General features: G+C 36.3%; 2 protein-coding genes across 2 annotated transcripts in view; one reads left to right on the plus strand and one right to left on the minus strand.

Moving 5' to 3' along the window:
* Nucleotides 1–25,233, plus strand: part of LOC120637414 (protein Wnt-6) — a 185,631-nt gene that overhangs the window by 30,395 nt on the left and 130,003 nt on the right. The window lies entirely within an intron of this gene.
* LOC120637413 (protein Wnt-10b) overlaps nt 1–25,233 on the minus strand; it is a 64,691-nt gene that overhangs the window by 14,333 nt on the left and 25,125 nt on the right. The window contains exon 3 of the mRNA XM_039909247.1: nt 12,095–12,381. Within this exon, the coding sequence (XP_039765181.1) occupies nt 12,095–12,381 (287 nt within the window). The remainder of the gene's footprint in view (nt 1–12,094; nt 12,382–25,233) is intronic.

Here is a 25,233-nt window from a genome sequence, read left to right on the forward strand (position 1 = left end):
AGATACCTAGCATCGATATCTTCCATGACTCACCCACAGCTTTTAGAAAAAAACTCACCGAACATTTATCGGTGAGTTAAATTTTGTGTTAAATTTTTTTTATTTTTTGCAAATTAAGTTTATATGACGCTTTGTCAATGCTATGTGCACTTGTCATTGACGTGCATATCAGTCCATGTGTTCGTGTGTGTCCTATGTTTAAAAAACGTGTAATATGCATGTTGTTAGTGCTCTTAAATAAATAAATAAATAAATCTCTTACTCGTTCCTCTGTCCTCACCAGAATGCTTCTTAGCATTTGTGCATTTCTTTTTGCCATTCCTCTTCACTGGAGAGCATGCGCGCTATCACCTCTGGGAGTCTACATTACTGCTCGCTCCCTGTGCTACGGATCTCAAGTCTGTGCAAGCAGGACATTCAAAAATAGCATATCTTAGGGTGTCTTCCTCTCCACAAAAGTAGCATTCCTCTCTTGGAGCTTTCCCAATTGCGAAAAGGTAGGTGTTGAACACCCCGTGGCCACTGAGCGCCTGAGTCCCAGACGACCTAAAACTCACTAAATGCTCTACTACTACTAGTGGTGGCTATGTATTTTGTGCTACATATTTTAAGTCCACAAATTGATGATTCGAAAGTTCTTCCACTAGCTCTCCAGCTATAATTAACCTACCGCAATATAATATTTAAACCCTGGCATTAATCATTATGTTATTGTCATTTCATGCAGTGTTTTCTATGACTTCAGTAATGCGATAGGCGTACCTACTTACACATTCAGACGTATGCGTCACCTCCACGCAACCTCAAAGCCTTTATATAACATATTTGTATAAGGTTCTAGTAATATAACTATATACCTAATTCTGTCTTTTGCATAGAGTATAAATATATTTACTGATATTGTCACCGCATGTACTGAAGCGGTGGAAGCGTAATGGCTCACCCATTTCAGCTTCTTTTTGGGGAGGACCGAGCTCGACCCGGCACGCACCTCCAACTTTTCGGAGTTATATGTGTTTTTAAATTGAGCAATTACTAATTACTAGCGGACCCCAGCGCCATCTATCATTCTGATTTGTGAATCTAAACCATCCAGAGTGCTACCCAAAGGCATACCAAAAAAATTATTCAATTCGGTCCAGCCGTGTAAGAGGAGTTCAGTGACATACACTCGCACACAAGTAATATATATATATATAATATAATATATACAGATTTGCTTTAACGGTGAAGGAAAACATCGGGAGGAAACCTGCATGCCTGAGAGTTCTCTATAGTGTTCGCAAGGCTGTGTGAAGTCTAAATATTGGATAGAAGCAAGATTACTTTGCGGAAATCCATAATATATTATGAAAATTAGGCTTAACTTACTATACTCCGCGAACAGCAGGAGAATCTGTATGGTGTCATTTATAATTATTTCAATCCGTATTCTCCACACCAAACAGATCCTCGGCAATGTACCCTCTACGCACGTTTCTCTCCGAAACCGGAGCATCCCCAGGAGATGTTGGCTTTACAATGTATATTTGTAAACAATTGAATAAATTATAAATTAGAAATAGAAATAATTATAAATTACACCATACAGATTCTCCTGCTGTTCGCGGAGTATAGCATAATTTTCATAATGTGTGAAGTCTTCCGATCCGCTCCAGCGTGGTGGACAACGGCCTAAACCTTTCTCATTTTCTTTGCCCTGTTTTCCGTGACACAGTCTCAACTAGTTCGGAGAACAGGTACACTTTTTATCTGTGCAAAATAAAACAAAATTTGTATATATGTTATGTGTTATAAGTACTTTTGATTCTGTTTTGTTATTCTTTATGACAATAAAGCATTTTTCATTTAAAAAAAAAAAAAAAAATCTGAGAGGCTCGTGCTCTGCAGTTGGCCGTTAATGAATTGATGATGATCAAGATAATGGCAGTCGCAGTTTATATAACTAACATGAAGGACCATCAACCACGTTGAAGCAGCGTGGTAGGTCAATATTTAATTTCCTCTTTCTTATCACAGAGAAGACCTGTGTCCAGCAATCCTACCCAGCTTGCCAAAATAATACTGTTTAGTTGTGTTTCTCGAACAGGCGGTTAGTCACTTATGCGATTTAGCAGTTGTCAGTTATTATTTTACCTCTAATGTTCTTAACATTTAATATAAATTGGGGAAAAGAGGAAAAGTTTGCGAGCTAGCAACATTCTTAGCAAGCGTTCATTCTTTAGACGGCCGATTGGCAGCGACCCTGCTTTCTGAGTCCGAGGCCGTGGGTTCGATTACCACAACTGGAAAATGTTTGTGTGTTGAACATTAATGATTTCAGTGTTTACATTTATATTATAAGATTTATGTACATTACTTATTTATAAAAATATTCATCAGTCATCTTAGTAACCATAACACAAGTTACACTTACTTTGGGGCTAGATGGCGATGTGTATATTGTCGTAGTATATATATTTATTTATTCTACGAGCGTGAAGTGAGATGTGCGTGGGGCGTCTTCACGGCTTTTGGGCACAATGCACTGCATGCAATAATGGCTGAAAGAGGATAATGTATGTTCTTAACTTTTTTTAATACATGTGCATCGGCTGAGAATGATGAAATTTTCGATTGCTATCTCAACGTAACATAACAAAATATTAACTCATTGGATCGATTTTTTCTAACATAATTAACACCTCGCTCTCTAATGTAGAACCTAATTTCTTGCGTGGGTTGAAATCTTTTATTGTACCGGTAAAGGGAGCGGCTGGCTGCTTCTTACACCGTAACGTAATGCGATCACTGCATGCCTTGATGTAACATTATGGACAGGGTGGAATTGTTTTTTTTTGCAGTGTACCAGTACCACTAACACTAACACAGGTTATTCAATATTCTTACAGTACTTAGCAATCACGGAACGATGCTGTCCACCCGTCAAGGAATGGATCTTATTTAGTACTAGCTGTCCCGGCGAACTTCGTACCGCGGATTTTTTATTTTATGAATGTTATATTTTAATGTTTATTATCCTATTCCGGTAAAAAATTAAATATCTTAAAAAATGGTCCAGCCATTCTTGAGTTATAAATGGTGTAACTAACACAACTTGATTTTATACATATAGATTTTTGACAACAATGCTAAATACGACAGCGTGTAAAGACGACAATATAGTAGCCATGTTTCGTGCAACAATGCACAAAAAGAGGCTCAGAACAATTTGTTTCTACGTGGACGTATACTAATACATTTTGGTTATGATTGACTCTAGTAGGTACTGTTACAAGATAATGTAGTGATATTATTTCATGCAAGGAATAGTTTAAGTACTATCGCGCCAGGACAGGTTGTCATGCAGGTGTTGCATTCGATCCAATTAATATTTACTGGTAGAGTTAATAATAAATACTTACTGTTCGGTTATAATCCAAAACTATTGAATTATATTCACGATTTCTTTGGAATCATAGCATCTATACAATAATAATATTATAAATGCTAAAGCGTGTCAGTTTGTTTGACTTAGCCAAGCACACGGCTCTACCAGTGCATCTAGCTTGATGAAATTAGGATGACATGGGGTACAAGGACTTTTTCTTCTCGGTAAACCTGCGATTAAAAAAATACTTTTGAGACCTTTGCTGATGTTTTTTTTCGAGGCGATCATTTAGGCGAGGCGATTACTTAGTTTCTTATACCTATAATTAGTGTTATAGCTATTAAAAAGTAATATTTAATTCTTTTTAATAGATTTTGAAAACGGTCGTTTGTTAAATCTTTTAAGGGTACATTACGGTGAGAGAGCGGCCGACTTTATTTTGACATTAATAAAAATATCATCGTGGGTTATTATAACCGAGCGTGTCTAACAGAGATCCCACTGGGTTGCAAGCTGTTAATTATGTAGCTACGAAACAAAATGGAGGGAACAATGGTCAAGTGTGGTCGGACCACCGGGGGCGTGGAGCAATTCCACTGCACCTTTATCGGCGGAGATCATTGGTAGTAATGATGATGATATTATGCTATGTAGGTACGTCTAGTGCTACGATCGTCCTTACTAGTATTATAAACGCGCTATTACCAGCGTTCTTTTATATTTATTTATTTGATCCTTCCCTTAAACCTATCATGTCCTTAGTATTGTCTTTTCTTAACAATATATAAATTAACCTTTTTCTTGCTTTTTTAAATCCTTTGAATTTTTTATGCTTTTTTAATTTTTGTTTGTAAATTTTTTAACGTTTTGTTTATTCACGACAGTGGCGTGACTTTTGTTTATAGTCTGGAAAGAGTTAACAAATCATGATTTTTTCTTTATAATACGTCAACGACAGGATATTTGCGCTTTGTGCACGTTTAAATCTTAGGTTGGAAGCCATTTAAAGAATTACCGCTTTACGCGGATTTGACGATTGTTTACTCGAACACACAAAAATGCTTTAATCTGATTAAAGCAACGTCCTTTTTTAGTAGCAATATATATTCATCTAAAAGAATATATTACTACACACACTAAAATAAAGTTTTCAGTTTAATACCACTAATATTTATATACGGGTATGGAAAATGGTCCTTTTTGTTAATAATGTATTAATGATTATTAATAATAATTAGGCAACAAAAAGTGCAAAATAATAATTTATATTTGTTACCATATCTACACACACACACATTTGGTATAACTTTGTTTGTGCAAGATATAGTTCTTATCTTAATAGATAAGGCAATAATTTACTATTATTTATAAGTTAAAAAACAAATTAACTTAATCATATCTGGGTATTGATACAAAATATTATAGTTAAGACCCCCCCATCCCATTCAAGCAAAACTTGGCCCCGACTTATGAAATAGATATTGAATGTTATCTCAATAATTACAGCTATATTTTATAAATGTCCCTAGGCAGTGAGTAGCCCGTATAAAACATCGTAGAGGCAACATTGTAGGCTAATCATTAGTTTTGACTTGGTTTTATGGCGACCGCAGCGTCGGTCATAAAACGTCAAATTAAAATACATGATACTCTAATAGGTATTAAGGCTAATGAATGCTTCTGACTCTGTTTGCTTATGTCTGTCCTTATACCAAGGTTGTGTGTGAATGAATGTATCATTATTTATTTTCCGTCAGTGGTAGGTATTAGAGCTTTATTCGTTAGTGACAGTAGTGCCATGCTTACTTCTGCAGCCGATTACAATTGCTGTGTTTCGGTCAGAAAGAGTTGGCGGACGGTGTAATTATATGCACACGAGGATTACCACTTCCGTCTCTGGTTGATGGTCACAGAGCGGTTGGTACTTTATAGGAGGTGTTCCTATCATGACCTGCAAAGTCCTGTTTGTAGGCGATGATTGACGTATCATCACATCTACCCATTATCACTAAAAAGCACGGGTCTCCGACCACAATGAGAAGGGGTTAAGGCCGTGGTTAAAGAAAGTTATATTTTAATGACTTAAAACGCACATAACTTTTAAAAGTTAGTTGCGTGTTGGGATTCATACCCAAACGCTCCCCCAAAGTGAAGTCGACGAGCTCCTACCCTATTCGCTAGCTCCTACTCAATGCGTTTCACGTATAATCAGGTGGCAGTTCACCCTAAGCTCTAAGCCCTCGACGACATTGAAGGAATATCAAAGTATCAACGTACCCGCTACTTCGCCAAGGTCTTAACTTCTCGCGAAGCTAAACGTTCGCGCCTCAACCAGGAGCAGTTTTTACAGCCATCATGCTCGGCAGTTGGATTTTTATAGACTGAAGATAAATAATAATAATAAATAATAAATATACTACGACAATACACACATCACCATCTAGCCCCAAAGTAAGCGTAGCTTGTGCTGTGGGTACTAAGATAGCTGTTGAATATTTTTATGAATATAATACATGTAAATACTTATAATATACAGATAAATACCCAGACACTGAAAAACAATCATGTTCATCACACAAACATTTTCCAGTTGTGGGAATCGAACCCACGGCCTAGGACTCAGAAAGCAGGGTCGCTGCCCACTGCGCCAGTCGGCCGAAGATGAAACGCCTCCAGCAAGATGGCTGCTCTCTTGATGGCCGATACGTCTTACTCTTTACTAATAATGCAATGCTATTATTTTACTAGATTTTTTTTTGCTTTTTAATAATTTAACCTGATAGAGTGAGACACGACCACTCATAAACGAGATCCGGTGGGAAGAGAATGATGAATGGAAACCTGAAGGAAATAAGACATTACAAATCAACATTAAGCTTTGTAGCTTTTATATATCTCAGGGTTTCATGTGACTATCAAGCAGCGAGTTATATATAATAATAAAGTAACCGTTTAAAATAAAAATAAAAATAAATATATTACGACACACACCGCCATCTAGTCCCAAAGTAAGCGTAGCTTGTGTTATGGGTACAAAGATAGCTGATGAATATTTTTATGAATTGTTTACATAAATACTTATATATAATACACATTGGATAGAAGCAGGCGTTACTTTGCGGAAATCCGAAATCCGAAATTGACTTTACAATGAATAATTAATTGTTAACAATTTTTCATTGTAAAGTCAACATCTCCTGAGGATGCTACGGTTTCGGAGCGAAACGTGCGTAGAGAGTATATTGCCGAAGATCTGTTTGGTGTGGAGTATAAGGATTGAAGGAATTATAAATTACACCACACAGATTCTCCTGCTTTTTGCGGAGTATAGCAAATTAAGCTTAATTTGATAATATAATACACATATAAATACCCAGACACTGAAAAACATTCATGTTCACCACACAAACATTTTCCAGTTGTGGGAATCGAACCCACGGCCTTGGACTCAGAAAGCAGGGTCGCTGCCCACTGCGCCAATCGGCCGTCCCATGTAGCTTTTATGTATTTATTAGATCATAAACATGCACATACCTATCGGGGCAATTATTAGCAACAATAAATAAAGGCATTAGGAAGTCAAGCAGCTTGCTATTGATATCATACTGATCGCATAAACATGTCAAACGCTGATTTGTTTTTGTCAGCTTACAAATCTCCCGGCGATCATCGGTAGACGGCTAAGCCAAAATACTCGACCGACCCTACTGGATTACTTCTAATAATTTAATAGGCCTTCCGCCTAATAATAAACATGTCAAAGCTATTTTAAATACGACATAGCAACTTTACAATCATATAAAGTTAATCCAGATCACAATCAATTCTCACCTTTATTTGAATCAAATAAGAGCGATTAGATAATTTATTTATAAGTAAAGTTATTGTGGCGAATAATATTATATTCAAGCCCGTAACAAAATCTGACATTAAAACCGCATACCACTCGTGCTTACTTATTAGTATTTATTAATTTTATTAATATAATTTCATTTGTTAGTGCTTTTTAGGGTTTCGTTTCAAAATAGTAAAAACAAATCCTGATGTTGCACGTTTTGCCTTTTTAAAATCTATCTCTTCAAAAAATATATTTGTTTTTTATTTCACTACAAGTTAGTCCTTGACGTTATCAGATCTGGAAGTAAGTTATGGTGCAATTTAAAAATAGTGTGTCGGTATCGGTAGCGGGCTAACCTGGTAGGCGTAAGGTATGTAGGTATATATTTTACCCCTTGTTAGTTTCTGTTAGGAAACTTTCTGGAAAACTACATCCCTTGGCGATATGTACGTCGTTATGAGTAGCGTGGTAACTGCATACAGCCATAGCTGACGCCTACGATCAGAGGAGACCAGAGAATAATTTGAAGTTATAAATTCCCAAATTGGCTTTGCTGGGAAGTCTTCAACTTTGTAAGTAACGTGCCGACTAAAATGTGGAAAAAATTGCGTTATCACCAATGTTTTCAAAGTGAAAAAAATCATTTAGATAAAATCGATATAGGGTTATGTGAATACTATACAGGAGGAATATATCTTCATCTAGCACACATTTTACAATAGAGGCTGAAATAAGGATATGGAAATGTAAAAAAGGAGTCAAGACCCAATATATCCGAAGGTCTGTGTGAAAGAACTTCATAAATTGTTGAGCATTTTATATCAGATCTTTTTTTTTAAGCTTCTGAAGTTCAGAAGTATTAAAGCATGTAGTTATGTATAAACAAAACTATCTTTTTTCTTTCTTATGTAGCTCGGTGTTTTATTTATTCATTTAAAAAAAATACTTTTATATGCATCCTCTTTCAAGTCACGGAACCCTCAGTGCACAAGTCTGCCTTGCACTTACCGGTTTTTTATAGTGGCGGTACAAACTGTTTAATTTCTAATTCGTCTATTGTCCCTAATTATATGTTCAGTGGTTTTATATTGATCGAGTGCGGGTCCGATTAGTGACATTTATAGTGGCATTATTAGTTTGTTTTTACTAAGAACTTAATCTGTTTTAGATTTTCTTATCTATTTTATGCGCTGAAGCGTATAATCATTTTGATAATATGCTATTTGTAGCGTCATCTACTATTCTATTTTTACTGATGACAAGGAAGTTTAATTAAGAACGCCATCACGCATTGAAGCTGGGTAAAGGGAATATAGCTTTATATTCCATCCTCGTAAGAGACAGTGTGTCCAGCGTACATATTTTTTTGTTAATATTTTAATATTTACTGGGTTCAGCAAGCTCAGCGGAAGTTCGTTTAGTCCGAAGTGCCTGAAGATAAAAGTCTCTGAACACTGCGTATTGTTTATGGCTCAAAAACGTGGCCATAAGAAGGCTCAAAGTCGTCACTCAGCGGGCGATGGAAAGGGCTAAGCTTGGAGTATCTCTACGTGATCTAATCAGAAAGGAAGACATTTGTAAAAGAAACAGCGTTACTCGTAGCTTAACAAGTCGCAAAGCTGAATGGGCAACGAACGGTAGGTAGCTTACGGAACCAATGAACGTTGGGGTCCCAAAAAGTGCTGGACCCCCTAGAAAGTGAAGTCCCACCTACTGGGCTATCACCGTTTCCTAAGAAGCAGCAAGGTAAGATGCAGCTATTTCGAAATCATGGAATCTTCAAATTAATTTACTTTCAATTTATTTCACTTTTATATAATTGTATGTGTCAAACCCGTATGTATTTATTATATTTTATTTTATATGTTAGTCATCGCAACAATTTTAGAAAAATTTGCCTGATACATTTCGAAGTTTGAACATGATACCGTATTTATGTTATAATTCCATATTGAAACATCAATGGACCACCCACCTGGCCGTAAAGAGGCCACGCCCATTTACCGCTTTTCAATTCAAACTAAATATGTGTTATAACTTATTCCCGACGTTTCTACGGCCATTTTGAACACCTTAAAAATACTCCCCTTATTTCTTTGAACTCAAATATTGCCTTTTGGATAATTTATAGGTTGGCAGTGGTATGTTTTACCGTATCTGAACTTCCAATAATACAGACGTTTTGTACGATTCCTTGAACTTATAAATAGAAACAATATTAAAGTCTTAAGGATTATTTATTATTACACGTGAGTTCCTGTCATGCTCTCCGAGGCACGGGGTAAGTTATGCTAATTTAAAATTTTCTTATAAATGTATCTATATCGAGTACACATTTTACAAAAGAGACTGAAATAAGAATATAGAAACGTAAAAATGGAGTCAAGACCCAATATATTCGAAGGTCTGTATGAAAGAACTTCATAAATTATTGTGCATTTTAAATTAGATCTTTTTTTTGAGCTGATCTTTTTTCTGAAGTTCGATACGCTTATAGAGAGCGAAATAAATAGAGTAGAGAGAAGATTTTGTTATTAATATTACGGAAAAAATACGTCTAAAATCTTTGTAGTAATGTTCTGTCATACTCTCTGAGGCCCTCAGTTATGATAATTTTAAATTTTCTTAGCACTGGCAATTTCAAAAATCTGATTAATACAAGACTCATAAGTCCTAGGATCCTCTAGTACTCTTCCAAACATGTACCTATCTAACAATAAAAAAAAAATAATCATCAATGGATAAAATTAAAACCAAAAGGCTGTAACAAAATTATATACTACATACAAAGCTATAACTGCTTGCCATATTAGGTACAAAGTTAAAATATAAGATGATAGTGAACTGAAGTTGAGAGGGAGACGTAATATGTTAGTGAAGATAGAAAGAGAGAGAGTTCCGTCTCGTATATAAATTACTGTATGTGTTTAAGCGAAAGATTGTTTACTGTAGGCGTGTGGTCTGAAGCGCTCGTTTAAAGATATAAGATATATAGACGGTCGATTGGCGCTGTGGGCAGTGACCCTGCTTTTTCAAAGTCCTTGGGTTCGATTCCCACAACCGGAAAATGTTTGTGTGATGAACACGATTTATTTTCAGTATCTGGGTGTTTATCTGTATTTTATAAGTATTTATATTATACTAGCGGACCCCAGCGCCATCTGACGGGCTAATTTGTAAATCTAAACCATCAAGGGTGCCACCCAAACGTATACCAAAAAATTCATTCAATTAGGTCCAGCCGTCTAGGAGGAGTTCAGTGACATACACACGCACACAAGAAATATATATTTAAGAAATTATTCATAAAATTATTCATCAGTCATCTTAGTACCCATAACACAAGCTACGCTTACTTTGGGACTAGATGGCGATGTGTGTATTAACGTAGTATATTTATTTATTTATATTTTATCATTCACCTGTATTTTTGTTGACTTCCAAAAAGTTGGTGCGCTATTAATTGAGGCAATTTCCACCTATGCCTAACCGAGTATTTCAAATTCATTATTCACCCCTTCGATGATCAAACTGAGACTATGCAATGACGCATCTAATAGAGAAATTGAAGAGCCATCAGGTCTAGTGTCACTGTGGGCTTTGACGTTCCCTTCCGTCTGCCGAGATCAAACGACACTGACTGCGTTTAAATTAACTCACGGAAGGCGGTAGTTAGTGATATTAGTTTTTTTTTAAACACCAGCTGTTGGTCGCTTTTATAACTTTTTTTGCAAACCCCACGGGAATCGTTTGTTAGAAGAGTTTATAAATAAATAAATAAGTATAGGTACTACGACAATACACACAACGCCATCTAGCCCCAAAGTAAGTGTAGCTTGAGTTATGGGTACTAAGATGACCGAAGAATATTTTTATGAATAAATACTTAGAATATATAAATAAATAAATAAACATACTACGACAATACATACATCGCAATATAGCCCCAAAGTAAGCGTAGCTTGAGTTATGGGTACTAAGATGACTGATGAATATTTTTATGAATAATATACATAAATTCTTAGAATATACATATAAACACCCAGACACTGAAAAACATTCATGCTCATCACACAAACATTTTCCAGTAGTAGGAATCAAACCCTCGGCCTTGGGCTGAGAAAGCAGGGTCGCTGCAAACTGCGCCAATCAGTCGCCTATATTCCTCTCCGTCCTTTGGATTAACTCTATGCTAAAAATCAAGTCGGTTGTTTGCTTATTTGGGGGGTTAAGTACAAAAAAACAAACAAATTTCGCATTTATGTATAATGCAATGCATAAGCACGCGGGGGACACCCTGAGGACAAGATTTGCTCGCTTGCAATCGAGTATTCGTTTTCGAATATCGAATTCATTTCCGCCAAAGTAAAATATTATTACTCGTTCTAAAATCTACCTGACGCATTGTAGGCAAATTTTACCACAGTATCTATCACATCAATTGTATCTTGATGTACAAGTATTGCGATACTCGAAAACGACGCCTCGATTTCGAGCGTGCTGTACTAAGGGTACTAATTTTAAATGATTAGGTACCTGTGCTTATGAACTAGACGGTACCAGTGAAACTCCGAAGGTGTTGCAGGCTTCCATACTAATTAATGTTATAAATGCGAAAGTGTGTTTGTTTGTTACCTATTTCGGCTAACATGTTGCTGTCTAAGATGTTAGCGGCCTTACCTGTTAGGGAGTATGGTAGAAATACCCCTAATCGGTTTCCAGGCGAAATCAGGCACGTCTTTATCAGTTGGGTGGTAACTAGCCACGGCTGAAGGCCAAATTTCCCCTGCCGAGGCTCAAACTCGGGATATCCCGAAGCATGGCGCTAGTAACTCAGTTGACTACACAAAAGGATCCACAATTGCTTGAGTATCAGACTAACTCACCGATCTTCCAGCGTTATTATTATGTACGTTGATCTTCGACTGCAGATCGTCAACCTGTTCCCGTACATCTAGGAACTTCTTGGAGAACTCGATGCCATACGCCAAGTTGTGGGAGCAGCCACTCCACTCCCACTTGTTCGATCTCGACCGTCCCCTCTCGTGGGCGGCGCGGTATCCCAGGGGGTCACAGCCACATGATATCAGGCGGCCTTGGGCGCATGCCCTGGCCACTGCGTGTGCTACGCCAGCCGATGTTAAGGCGTAGAGAAAGGCAGTCTCGCGGAATCCTGCCAAGGAAAAATAATATTTTTTATGCACTGTTGCTTTAATACAACTGTCTCGTTGGTCTTAAAGTTAGAATTGTCCAGGTCGAGCCATAGATTGTAATGCTTTAGGGTTTTACGGTACAATAAATTCTCAGTAACGAAAATGTTAGTATTCATCTCTTTTTCATGGAGAGTTCTTTTATCTGATCCTTGATTTTTGGCGATTACGTATTTCGTTATCATCACTAACACAATTCTAAATGATCGTTATAACTGCAAACCTTGGATTGGATAGTCTAATTCACTAAACTTAGGCATCACCTAATCGAACGCTTAATGATTTAGGCGACGACTGCAGAAAAAAACGTTTCACCAATTCTTAGGTGACAACAATTAGTGAACGGTTGATGTATGCTTAGGAATCTCCTTAGGCTTTATTTATTTACGCATTGACTTGTTTGCCATTAGTAAATTGTCATAAACGTTTTACACTTTCATATTGAGAGAGATGCGTCGATGTGGCATATGACTTCTCGGAGAAGAGATTATTTAAACTAGTCGTCAAAAAAGCGGAGCTGCCACGTAAAAGTTACATACATATTATAACTTGTATCCATATATTATCAAGTATCTTAGCCCCACCTTTGTATTCATGTGACATTCCTACAAAACGTATCCACCTAAACTAGAAATCAGTTACTGTTGATAATGTCAGCATTGAAATTGTTAAACAAATATGTATGTATGGAAACTGACAGAACAATTCAGCTGTTCTGGGCAGCAGTTAAGAGACTGAGTCAAATTCTTCAATATTTAGTAAATAGTAGCTAATAGTCTAGACTCTAGATTTATATTAAAGTCTTTAATGAGCGTTCTATGGAAATTGAGTTCACTGTGACATATAGTGGACTGTATTAAAAGTCTGCCCTGCGGCCAAAATCCGTACAGAGAAAATCCTTAGAGAACCGAACTCACCGTCGTTGCACAAAGGATTGGCAAGCTGAAGTGGGCGGGTCATGTTAGATGAAGACCTAATGGCCACTGGACCAGCGTACCTCTAGTGAGGGATGACCTCTAACGCAGTGGACAGATGACTTTACGAAGGTAAGGGGAAGCGACTGGATGAGAAAGTCATAGGACCAAATGTGGCGGAGCGCAATCGAATAATGCGAATAACGCTATGTTCAGCAATAATTAGCTTGGAAACTTGGATGGCAAAAATATACATCGCTACTATTATTTGGCGGTACCTGGACCCTGAATGGATGATGCTATGTTTTACATACAACCCGACTGCCTGATGGCAGGTGTTTTGATCCTTTTTTTTAAAACAATTTTATTTACGCAGAAGTGTGCATAAATTCCTAGAGATGCAGCATCGTATCTTTGCAATGCATCTGTTATAATATTAACTATGCTTTCGCGTTTACCGCTCCGATCTACGGAACGCGGACGTCGCGATCTCCATTTATCTATTTCATTGCAATAAATTAAATACAAACCATTCGAGATTGGAAGATAAGCTATTGGCCCCTAACAATGTAATCTTTTAACCATAAAGATAGCGATTTGCATTTAAAGTAAGGCACAGTCTACATAACCGAAAATATCGCCACGGGCGAGTTAGATATACGAATTAACTGCTTGTCGCAACCAAAGAAATTGGAGTATAGCATATTAAGTTTAATGTTCATTGGCAACCAAGTATATTAACTTAAGCTTACTACTTACTCAGTAGAAGTATTTTCTGTTGTGGCAGCTAAGTATTTTTTGTATGGTCATATGTATAATAAACATTAAACTTAATTCGCTATGACTTTGTGTCTACAATGTATTTATATATATTTTTATTATCATATGGATAGTGGTCCACTGCTGTTTAACAACGAAAAATTGCTTATTAAAAAAAAACCACATTGTGTATTTATTATTTACGTACTATTTTATTTATTTATATAAGCATCTTTATTGCGCAACATAGGAAAGCATACAATTGATATATACTTTAAATATTATGGGAAAACCGGGACCTTATCGCTAAAAGTGATCTCTTCCAGCCTTCCTAAAAGAAAGGATTATATAATGAAAGACGGGAATTAAGATCAAATAAATATTTTTTTTAAGCGGTGATAGCGCATTCACTTTCCGGGAGCCGAGTTTGAATCACAGTACGCCACTCTAACTTTGTAACTTATTTACGTTTTAAGTAATTTAAATATCTCTTGCTTCAATGGTAAAGGAAAACATCGTGAGGAAACCTGCATACCTGAGAGTTCTACATAATATTCACAAAGTGGAGTTCACTGTGTGGAGTGTGTCGTGTAATGGGCCCGTAATGGGTTGATGTGATGATGATGAAATAAATTTACACTCTAAAGTAAATGAAGTTCTTAAAGCCTTTTTTTTTACTTTATTATTTTAACAAACAAAAGTTACATTTTTTTGGTCAATACCGCCACATCTGATAAATTAAGTTAAAACTCAGTCGCAACGGTGATAAGAGAGTAACTTTATCGCAGCGACATTTTCATTCGTATATCCTGCGCCTTATGTTAGATGTAACCGGTGCTTAGCTAATTGTATTCGGTTGTAAGTCTTCAAGGATAATTATGTGCTATTCCTGCTATTTCATTGTGCTCATGTCAATAGGATAACTGCGCTCACTTGCAAGCAATACCTAATGCGCCTCTTAAGCTATCTTTTATTAATGGGTCGATAATTGCTGCGATGTAGCTCATTATTTAGCTTACTTGTAAGTCACGTAGATTTATTTGGTTTCGGTATAGGAGACTGCACATCAAAAACATTATTTTAGGTTTTCAAAGTGGCTTCGTAGGTAGAGATATCGTCAAAAAAGTAGTCTTCTTTTTTGCGAATTTTTTACCTGAAGGTTCCAATGAGTGGGCAAAATTTTAAAATATAGACATCATAATTCGTATACACAGACGGACTGCGTTTTAACTGCGGCAGGTCGCCTTTCGGGAAAGTAAACTGTAAAATAGCTGATAATGTTTTTAAAAATATTTCATTCGTAAAATATTTAAAATAACAACTTCGCAACTTAGTAATTGCTGACTGTTTACTCACTATTGGGGCCGCGCACACATTGCGCAGGTCACCGGTAGACTTAAAGCAGTTATGCAGTCAACTTAACTTAAGCCCAATCTGTAGGTACTTGTTGTCTTGAATCGACAGTAGCTTAAAATCATTCTATGGATTGTAACCAATTAAATGGGGGGGTGGGGGCGAACGAAAAGCTCTCCAGAAGTTTAACCCCAGGACTAAATGACCTCGGAAAGGAAAGGGGAGACGTCAAAAGTCAAAAGAAGAAGTTAAAAGTTCTGTAAGGCTTGGACCTTTGAGTTAGATTGACGTTTGGAACTTGTAACTGGCTTAAAGCAGTTGCTTCAACGCAGTGTGTCTGTATAAACCCTTAAAGGGACTGTCATTGTGTATTTATTTATTATTTAGCAGTGTGTTTTACTTTGTAACGTTTTAATTAGTAAAATCCTTTCAACAACAATGACTCAGCAAAAAACATACCAAATGCGTTTGGTTCTCGTCAAGCGGCGAGCATGCACGGTTCGGGAACATGAAAATTTATAAAACCCTCGAAACATATCCGTCTCGGTTCTAGGTCATCAAACCGCGCAAAAAGCGTCCACGACATGATTTAGGATGATTCACGTATAATAATATGATAATCATTATAAATCAAGCATTATCTCGGCGAGCTGATCGCTTCTCAGATGAATTAATACAGCCTTAAGATGATTGGCGCTTTTACACTAAACGACGTTTACGATTTTGTATGCCCATCGAGGTAAAAGATATAGTTATATAAATACAGTAAAAATAAGAGGAACCCGGAAAAACATGCAACGTCAATAACAGTAGTCAGTAATTAAAAAAAATGAAGTGATTGCTATTGTTTTAAAAAAACCTCCATGTTTGACACGACATTTAAAACGTGCACATATAATTATGAGACCGTTTACACCGTTTCATAAATAAGTATACATTAGGCGTACCTACCTTTTAATTTAAATAGGTGAATAGATCAGACGATTTTTAGCTAGCAAATAAGCAGCATTAATTATACTAGAGATTAGAAAACAGTTATTTGAAAATGCAAGCAGCTATGAGCCATGTTAAAGGAAACGAATGGATTGGAAAGCAAAATATAAAACTCTGCGTCACGTTAAATTCTAATATGTGAAATAAGGCACTACGTATATAGGTTAGGTATTATATACCAAGCAACTGTTGTAGCAAAAAGGCGGTAAATTAAATCAGTAGGTACATAAGTCACCATATCATAAAATGTAATCAGTTAATCGCAATCTAAAAATCGTATAACATAAACTGGCCTTTACACTATCGTTCGAAATCGGACCACGGACCATCGAATGTTACGGTGTACGGACCAAGTAGGGGTATGTTATTGTTTATTTATAAACTTGCCCAGCTTTTTCCGAAAGACCAGTGACAAATTTATACTTGTCGATCGACTGGGACGCGATAGAAAGGATACGAAGCGATTTATTGCACGCTCCGTTGATCGATTTCGATGATTTCGACATAGTCTTTGAGATGGTTGTTAGATTTGCTCTAGCTCGAATACATGGAGTCCATTTTTGATTAGTTTTTGGCCCAGACCATATTTTTTGAAGGAAGAGAAAAACAGAATTAAAATGAGTGTAATTTAAATTTGACATTTTGAATACATACACCAGTGAATATTGTTTAAAGAGCGGTCAATTTATCAGCGGACCAAATGTAAATAAACAAACACAGGTTATCGTCTTGTAATGAGTTAAAGGGGAATCAAATTTGTGATTTTGCGATATAATTAAAAACTGTCATATCGATCGGAATATTAACCGCATTTTTTTTGTTTAAATCCTATAACTGTATTTATTACAAAACTATATATAAGTTATACAGTTAATTTGTCATCTTTATAGTAAATTTGCAATTAAAATATACTAGGAGAACCGAACAAGCTTGGTATATTTCATCCAAGAGACCCACAGAAACCGCAAGAGCTATACACAATGCACACTTTAATTTTGAAAATAAGAATGCGTTGTCTTTATAGATTCATTCTCGTTTATAGATCTTGCGCCAGCGTGAAATCACCCGGGAAAGCTATTGAAGAAAACTTGAATATACTTAATAACAGCGTGAGAAAGAGGAGTTTGTGAACTGCAGTTGATCAAAGATGGTCGATGATTACGATATATAAACCAATAGAAAATTTTCTAATGTAAAAGCTCTCAGTCTATTTATGGACTTTCCGTTCACTGCTATTGAAGAATTTATAAGTGTCAGCATGGTTGTTTGCTCAGGCAATGACATATAAATCTGGTATAAGTATTTATTGCTGAACTCCGTGACTATTAATAGGTGTTTCTTTATTGTGTGATAATTGAATTGGTTATTTATGCGATTGTGAAGTACCTACTACCTAACTATATATCTAATAGCACCGATAGACATACCAACTTCCAACTCCATGTTACGTCAGCTGAACTGACTTTTACGAAAAAGACGAACGAAAGACTCAGTTGCCAATGTCGATACGTACGTACCTAATATTTGTCTAGGTTGCTTTATGACCCAAACTTAGACTGAATAATTAAATGTGTGTCAATGCAGTGAATGATAAAATTATTGTAGTACTAACTTAAGAATCGCATATCATTGGTTTCCTGAAATAAATCGCCATGAAGTGATAAGGCCACGAAATTGTATAAGCTGTTTTTTTATGCTTTTTTGTTTAAGTGCACTTCTTGTGTAAAATAAAAGTATATTCATTCGTTCATACATACATTATCTATATACGATACTGGACCAAGTTTCTCTCTTAAGAGGTACCAATAAAAGCGCTATTTACCTTTATTTTATAGCTATTTTGTATATTAATTTGTTGATGGATTTGAAAAATACACTGCGACTCCGCCAGCGTATGTCCGCCATCCCGTTCCATTAACCCTTTAGTCCCCCAAAGACACTGGAAGCATCAGGATCAATGCGAAGTTAGAACACCCCTACATACAAGCCCATAAAATCGAAAACTTGGCAAGTTGGCCTGTCCCCACCACCAACTAAATGACTACGTACCTTTGGCACATCTGTTGATGCTGTACATATTGGTTAGCACACCCGCAGCCGTAACAACAATCTGAGGCGACCGAGTGTGAATTGAAAGTGAGTTATTGATATACACCTCTGGTGCAATAATTCAGGTACAGGTTCTCTGGAAACTCTATTTTACTTAGAAACCTAAGCCCACTTGAACATTATAATATAATCTATCAGAAAAATGCTCTTTAAACCATTGAAATTAAATGCCAATTAATCAGAAGCAATTTACCGTGTTTTACAACACGGCGTGTTTTACAACACGGCGTTCAGAAAGAAATCAGAATATAATTATCACCACCTCTTTTCTTCCCGCAGGTGTCGTACGAGGCGACTAAGGAAACATAACAGATAGTAGATCATATAATGTTTTGCTTTAAATTCGATCTAAAGCTAAACGATCAATATTTAAAAGCTAGTTTTATCTGATAATAATTCAAATTTATATCTTGTTAGCAATTATTGCGACCTATTTAATCGTATAATTTATAATGAAAATAAGGTTTAATTTGCTTTCGTTACCTTCTCCGCGTAAAGCAGGAGAATCTGTATGGTGTAATTTATAATTTCTTCAATCTTTATACTCTACACCAAACAGATCTTCGGCCTGTACCCTCTACGCACGTTTCGCACCGAAACCGGAGCATCCTCAGGAGATGGTGACTTTACAATGAATAAATGTTAAGATAGAATTTGTTTTATAATTTATGTTATCTTTACTAATATTATAAATGCGAAAGTGTGTTTATTTGCCCATTCTTTACGCCCTAACTAAGCAAATTAACCAATTAAACTAAGTCACTAGGCTTTTTATCCCTGGAAATAAAACGGTTCCCAAGGGATTTGTAAAAAGCCTTAATAAACAAGGACGCGGGCAACAGCTAGTCGTATATAAATTGAAAATTTTGTCTGAAGTTAGATGAAGATAAACTTACAAAGAAACTCATTTTAAGAGTTTGTCACTAACTTTATTCTTAGTGGCGAAAAGATACAAGATTGAAAAATCCCAATGTTTATATAAGCTGATGAAGGTAGACGTACCATTTTATCGGTCAATACGGTTCGTTTTCCTCCGATCGAACCTTAAATCTCCTTTAATGAATTCAGCTCGTTCATTTGTTACTTTTTTAAGCGAATGCCCTGAATTTCGAACGGGTGACAGATTTTAAATTCTTCCCTTACACTTGTACATCTCCTCTTTTTGCCCGAGTTTTATCAATAATTCATGACATGTAATTATTTTCGATAAAAGTTGTGAACGAAAAACCAATTCCGATTTACGATACACGGGTTCTGCAAGTGAAATTCGGTGGTCGTATAATTTCCGAGCGAATTGATAAATAAAATATTAACATAATGTTTAGGTGTTACGCTGCGTTTCGTACCGTGCTTGAGGTTTTAGGTGTAATTAGGTATCTGGTAAGATGCGGATTGGGATGAAAAAACGGATCCTGTCCATTACTAGGACAGGTGACTGGCGAGTCGAGAGGCGCGATGGCAGGACCATCTCGATTCCTCGAACCACGGATTAAATTGGCAAATCACCATTCAGGCCATGTATGGGGACTCGGCGCCGGACGGCAAAAAAATTCACAGCGCTCCTAAGTAAATACAAATTTTAATTATCATATTGAACGTTTTGTTTTCATCGTCGATTCTTTATTTAAAAATGTACGGTCGAACGTGGACATTTATTTAATAGGATGCGCATATTGATAAGTTTTTCCGATATCCCTTGCGGTGGTCGACTTTTTCCGTCATGTTTAACATAGTTTTTGAGGCGTGCACTCCAGCGCACATCGACGTAATTTACGATTCCGTATTTTGTTATTTTAAATAGTTTTTCGTTTTGATTCTCGCTTCCAGCTTGATAGGCTATAAATTTGGTGCCAAAAATGAATAAACACACTTTTATTTTACTGATTTTGGTGCGGAAATTCCCTGTATTTGGGAACGATATTCATGTAAACCTTTTATTTAGACCTCCCCAGTTGTTTTGATCAAAAACTGTTGTTTGCAACAAACAATGAATCTATACTTATAATAAAACTGTAACGGGTCGACTTCTGTGCATTGAAGATATTTTAAAATTATTTTCTACACAAAATGTATTTTTTTTCTGTCTGTCTGTATGTATCTTTGTCCGCCCATCGCGTCGAAACTAGTGAATTAATTCAAATAAAACTTGATTGATTTGAGTTCATACTCCGAGGTACTACTACATTTCTATCCCAAAATTCTGCACAGTTCCCTTGGGAAAGGGGGTGAGAGTGTTTGACGATTTTTCGTCCGTAACACTTGCAAATGTTAACCGATTTTAAGTTATTCTTCTTGAACTGGAGAGGTTTTATGTTGCTGCAAAAAAAATCACAAGTATAACTACGTTTTCTTTACATTTTAATATTTTCTATCTGATGGACGTTGGGTCCTAAGGTTCTGGAATGACGACCCTGCACCGTTAAACACAGAGGCAGGGTGCAGACGGCACCCAACAAGGTGGACAGATGACATCAAGCGAGTCACTGCGTGCGGCTGGGAATTGGCGGCCCAGGACCGCGGATTTAGGAACTCCCTACAAATTACATATGTCCAGAAGTGGACGTGAATCGGTTGAATTGATGATGCTGATTTTTCTATAGAGGTCTAGGGAAAAAGCGGTTCGTCCAACTTGTTTGCTTGTTTTAAAAGGTATGTTATAAAAAAAGCAATCTTATTAATTTCAATAATGTATTTTGTTTTCTAAATTTGATTGTGCTTAGTTATTGACTTGGCGCAGTTTGTTATAACTAAGCAGACTTTAAAAAAAATTGTAATAATAATAATTATGCAATGAAGCGGTGATAGCCCAGTGGTAAGGACTTCGGCTTCACTTTTCGTTTCAAGTTCGAGTTGGAAACACAGGACGCAACTCTAACTTTTCTAAGTTATGTGGGTTTTAAGTAAATAAAATATCACTTGCTTCAACGGTGAAGGAAAACATCGTGAGGAAACCTGCGTTTCTGAGAGTTCTCCATAATGTTCTTAAAGGCGTGTGATGCCCACCAAACCACACTGGGCCAGCGTGGTGGACTACGGCTTTAACCCTTCTCATTGTGGAAGGAGACCCGTGCCCTGTAGTGGGCCGGCAATGGGTTGATATGATGATGATGATATGAAAATTATATATTATCTTTCATTTTGTTTTTAGATATGAAAAAAGAGATCTCTTCAATTAATGATTTGGAGTGCATTTTGAACCAATTAGTTCTTTCCTTGTGTGGCGAATCCGTAATCGCCGAAACGATACCTTACCACGGTTAGAGATTTTGGCGTACCTACGTTATACAGGGTGGCCGGTCAGTTGACGTCATAAAAAAATGTAGGTCCGGTATGTTGTGGGATACCCGAACCACCCCCATGTATGTTTTGCGACTTTTTATAGTTTTGGAGTTATGATTTTTTTTGATTTTTTGAGGAATTTCGACATGACCATCTTAAAAAAATTCTAAAAAAAAGGAAAATACTTTTTTTGAGTTTTTTTTTTTGCAACTGAATTCTCATGAGTTGTTCTTTTATGCATAAAATAATAAGTTTCGTAGCTTTGATGAAAGTTATGAAAATGGTGGTCTAAAGTTAAAAATTCTTTATTTAAAGTTGAAAGTCTAAGTTAACTTTTAACTTCAATTTTTAACTTACATGGGGGTGACCAACATTTTATATAACGTCAACTGACCGGCCCAGTATAACATTAGTTTATAGTGGTATAGATCACGATACCACTATACCAATTGTTAAAAATTTTAATCAGTGAACTTCGAAGGTGTCACCTAAAGAACGCTTTCTATTGAAAGTAATCCATTGGCTATTATAGTAACAGAATTGCCGATTTGGATTCTTTAGTTCGTAGCAGTTTTTCTAATATGCTTTTTCCCAACTGTCCTTGAGTCAAAAAAACTAAAAAGAAAATATTCAACTCAGTTGAGTTTATCGTAGTTTTGAGAGACAATTTATTTTTAAATATGAGTATAGGTACTTAGCTTGGTGTATAGATAAAATAAGAACGTAGATAAATAACAGCTTACTTTATATACTGAATACGTAATATAATTACAAAATATACAAAGCCGTATACGGGGTTAGGTATTGGAGAGCTTATCTTAGTACGAATTATAAAAAACTTAAGGATAGGCATTGTAAGAGTTATAAAAAGCCTACCCACAAGTATTTTTAACTCGTACTGGAGATTTTCTTCATTTTATATCATCTGCTTACCCTGTGCATACCCTGTATGCACACTACTGAACATATGGTATCATCACCTTCAATACTATTGACCCACTACAGGGCAAGGGTTTCTTCTCAGAATGGTTTTGGCCGTAGTCCACTGCGCTGGCCAAGTGCAGATTTTTTTTTTTGTTATTTATTTATTTAATAATATATTGGTAGACTTCACACGCTTTTGAGAACATTATGGAGATCTCTCAGGCATGCAGGTTTTCTTACGATAATTGTCTTCAACGATAAAGCATATATATATATATTTGCTTGAAACGCACTTAACTCCAAAAAATTGGAGATGCATACCGGAGATCGAACTAAGTAAGTATCATCTAACTATAAACACTCCGTACATCTTCGACTTTTAAATTAAATCAATCCATTGCCGTTCCTCTAAAGCTCTTCACTAATTCTGCAAAATCACTACCGTTTATTAAATTAGTTCTTAAAAGCGTAGTACATAATCCTGTAGCGAACAAAAGCGAACACAAAAAAAAAACACTTCATGTCACGTCGGAAACCGGGAACATTGGAGTACTTTGGACAAATTCATATTTTTATGACCCTTTTGTGTTTTTTCTCACAGTTGAGAGGCATCTAAAGGAGCACGATTCGGTAATGTAGTGTGAGAGATGTTATCATGTCCATTAGAAGGTTGGGCATTGAGACATTTCGACACGTCCAATCCTTATTACAGCTCCTTAAACTGTTGTTTTAGGACATCGCTAATATCTTTAGATCAGGGCTCACAGTCTGACATTACAATTATTATGTCTCAGTGGCAAATTAATGACAAGAAGAAGTTGCAAAATAAAGCAGTGTGAAAGGTGCCAGTCAGACTCGCACAGTTTCGTACCATTATCTAATGTATAAAACGACAAAACAATCATGTCTGTTGTATGTGAGCCTCTTAAATATATTAAGTATTACCTATCAATTAGTTATATACTGTTTTTTTTAATTTCCAGCAGTGAAAATATAAAAGATAAATAAAGAACATAACTACAAAAAAATTATAAAAAAAAAACAAGTATTAAAAATTTATAAAAAAAAAAATCACTCATCCGCTTGCGGGGCTTTTGAGTACCCAAGCAACCGACGACGGTCAGGGCTCCAGAGTGAGGAACCTCCTCAGAATAGTGCCGTTTCAAGAATTACTATCTTCTGTATACGACTCTTGATCCAACAACCAAGCGAAAGCTTCTTAAGATGTTGGTCGAAGCTTTTCGCGAGAAAAACATTGACTGAAACAACTACCGGAACAATGACTGTTTAGTATTTATTGTTGTTCCAACAGAAATAAACAATCTGTGAAAATTTGAACTGTCTAATATCACGGTTCATGAGATAGGTACAGCCTTTTGACAGACGGACCGACAGAAGAACGGATAGCGGAGTTTTAGAAATAGGCGTTTAACCCCTTGAGTACGGAGTTTAAGTTAAATACCACTAAACTTCTGCTGGCTGGTAGAAAATCTATTTACCATGAAGACCGCCTTTTGTAAAGCGTTTTAGCAAATAAAGCTCCTACTAGGCAAGCCTCCCGGTTTTTCCCGTTCTATTATCTAGAATTATTTTTTAAAGCTAAAAGCGTGCACTACTGATGTAAAGCAAACTTATAATAAATAATACTAGGATGTTATTGATCGAGAACATTAAGCTTAGTTCGCTGTAATGCCTGAAAAAACAGTCAAATCTGCATGGTCTGCATGGTCATGTATAATCACTCCAATCTTTATATACCTCCGCATAGGAACATATCTCCCAAAATGTACTTTCTACGCACGTTTCGTTTAGACACCGGCGCAACCTCAGAAGATTTTGACCCTAAAATTCACAATTTGTGGTTTGTTGTATTTTACGTTAAATTAGATTTATCTTATTGCAATAAAGTCCCTCAATTTTATCCAATGTGCCCTTGATTTTGGTTATCAGTATAACTTATTTTATTCTTGGGATTAAGTAGAAAAAAAAGTCGGCCGATCTGAAATAACCAACTTGATAGAAGGTCGAGTCGTTAATAATAAAATTGATGACGGAAGTATCATAAAAATAGGTGTACGCAATTTGCTTTTGAACGCCTCATAGAAACAAACATACATATACCGAACAACTTATAACCATCGCGCGCTATGTTTCGCGCAGTGGGGAAAAAAAGCTTTGTTTATAATAGTTTCAGTTATAATGACAGGATATATATTTAATTTGACGGTCGGTTGGCGCAGTGGCGGCGACTTTGCTTTCTGAGTCCAAGGCTGTGGGTTTGATTGTGATTTTGTGTGATAAACGTGAATGTTTTCAGTGGCTGGGTGTTTATCTGTATATTGTAAGTACATATTATTCATAAAAATATTTATCTACGCGTAATTTGCTTGTTTTGTTGATAAGAAGTAGGTAAATAACGCGTGGCGTAGAGGCGAAATGATGACATTATACCAAGCGTTATACCATTTGCCGTGACGGCATACT

Source organism: Pararge aegeria, chromosome 3, assembly GCF_905163445.1.
Source record: "Pararge aegeria chromosome 3, ilParAegt1.1, whole genome shotgun sequence".
Lineage (NCBI taxonomy): Eukaryota > Metazoa > Arthropoda > Insecta > Lepidoptera > Nymphalidae > Pararge > Pararge aegeria.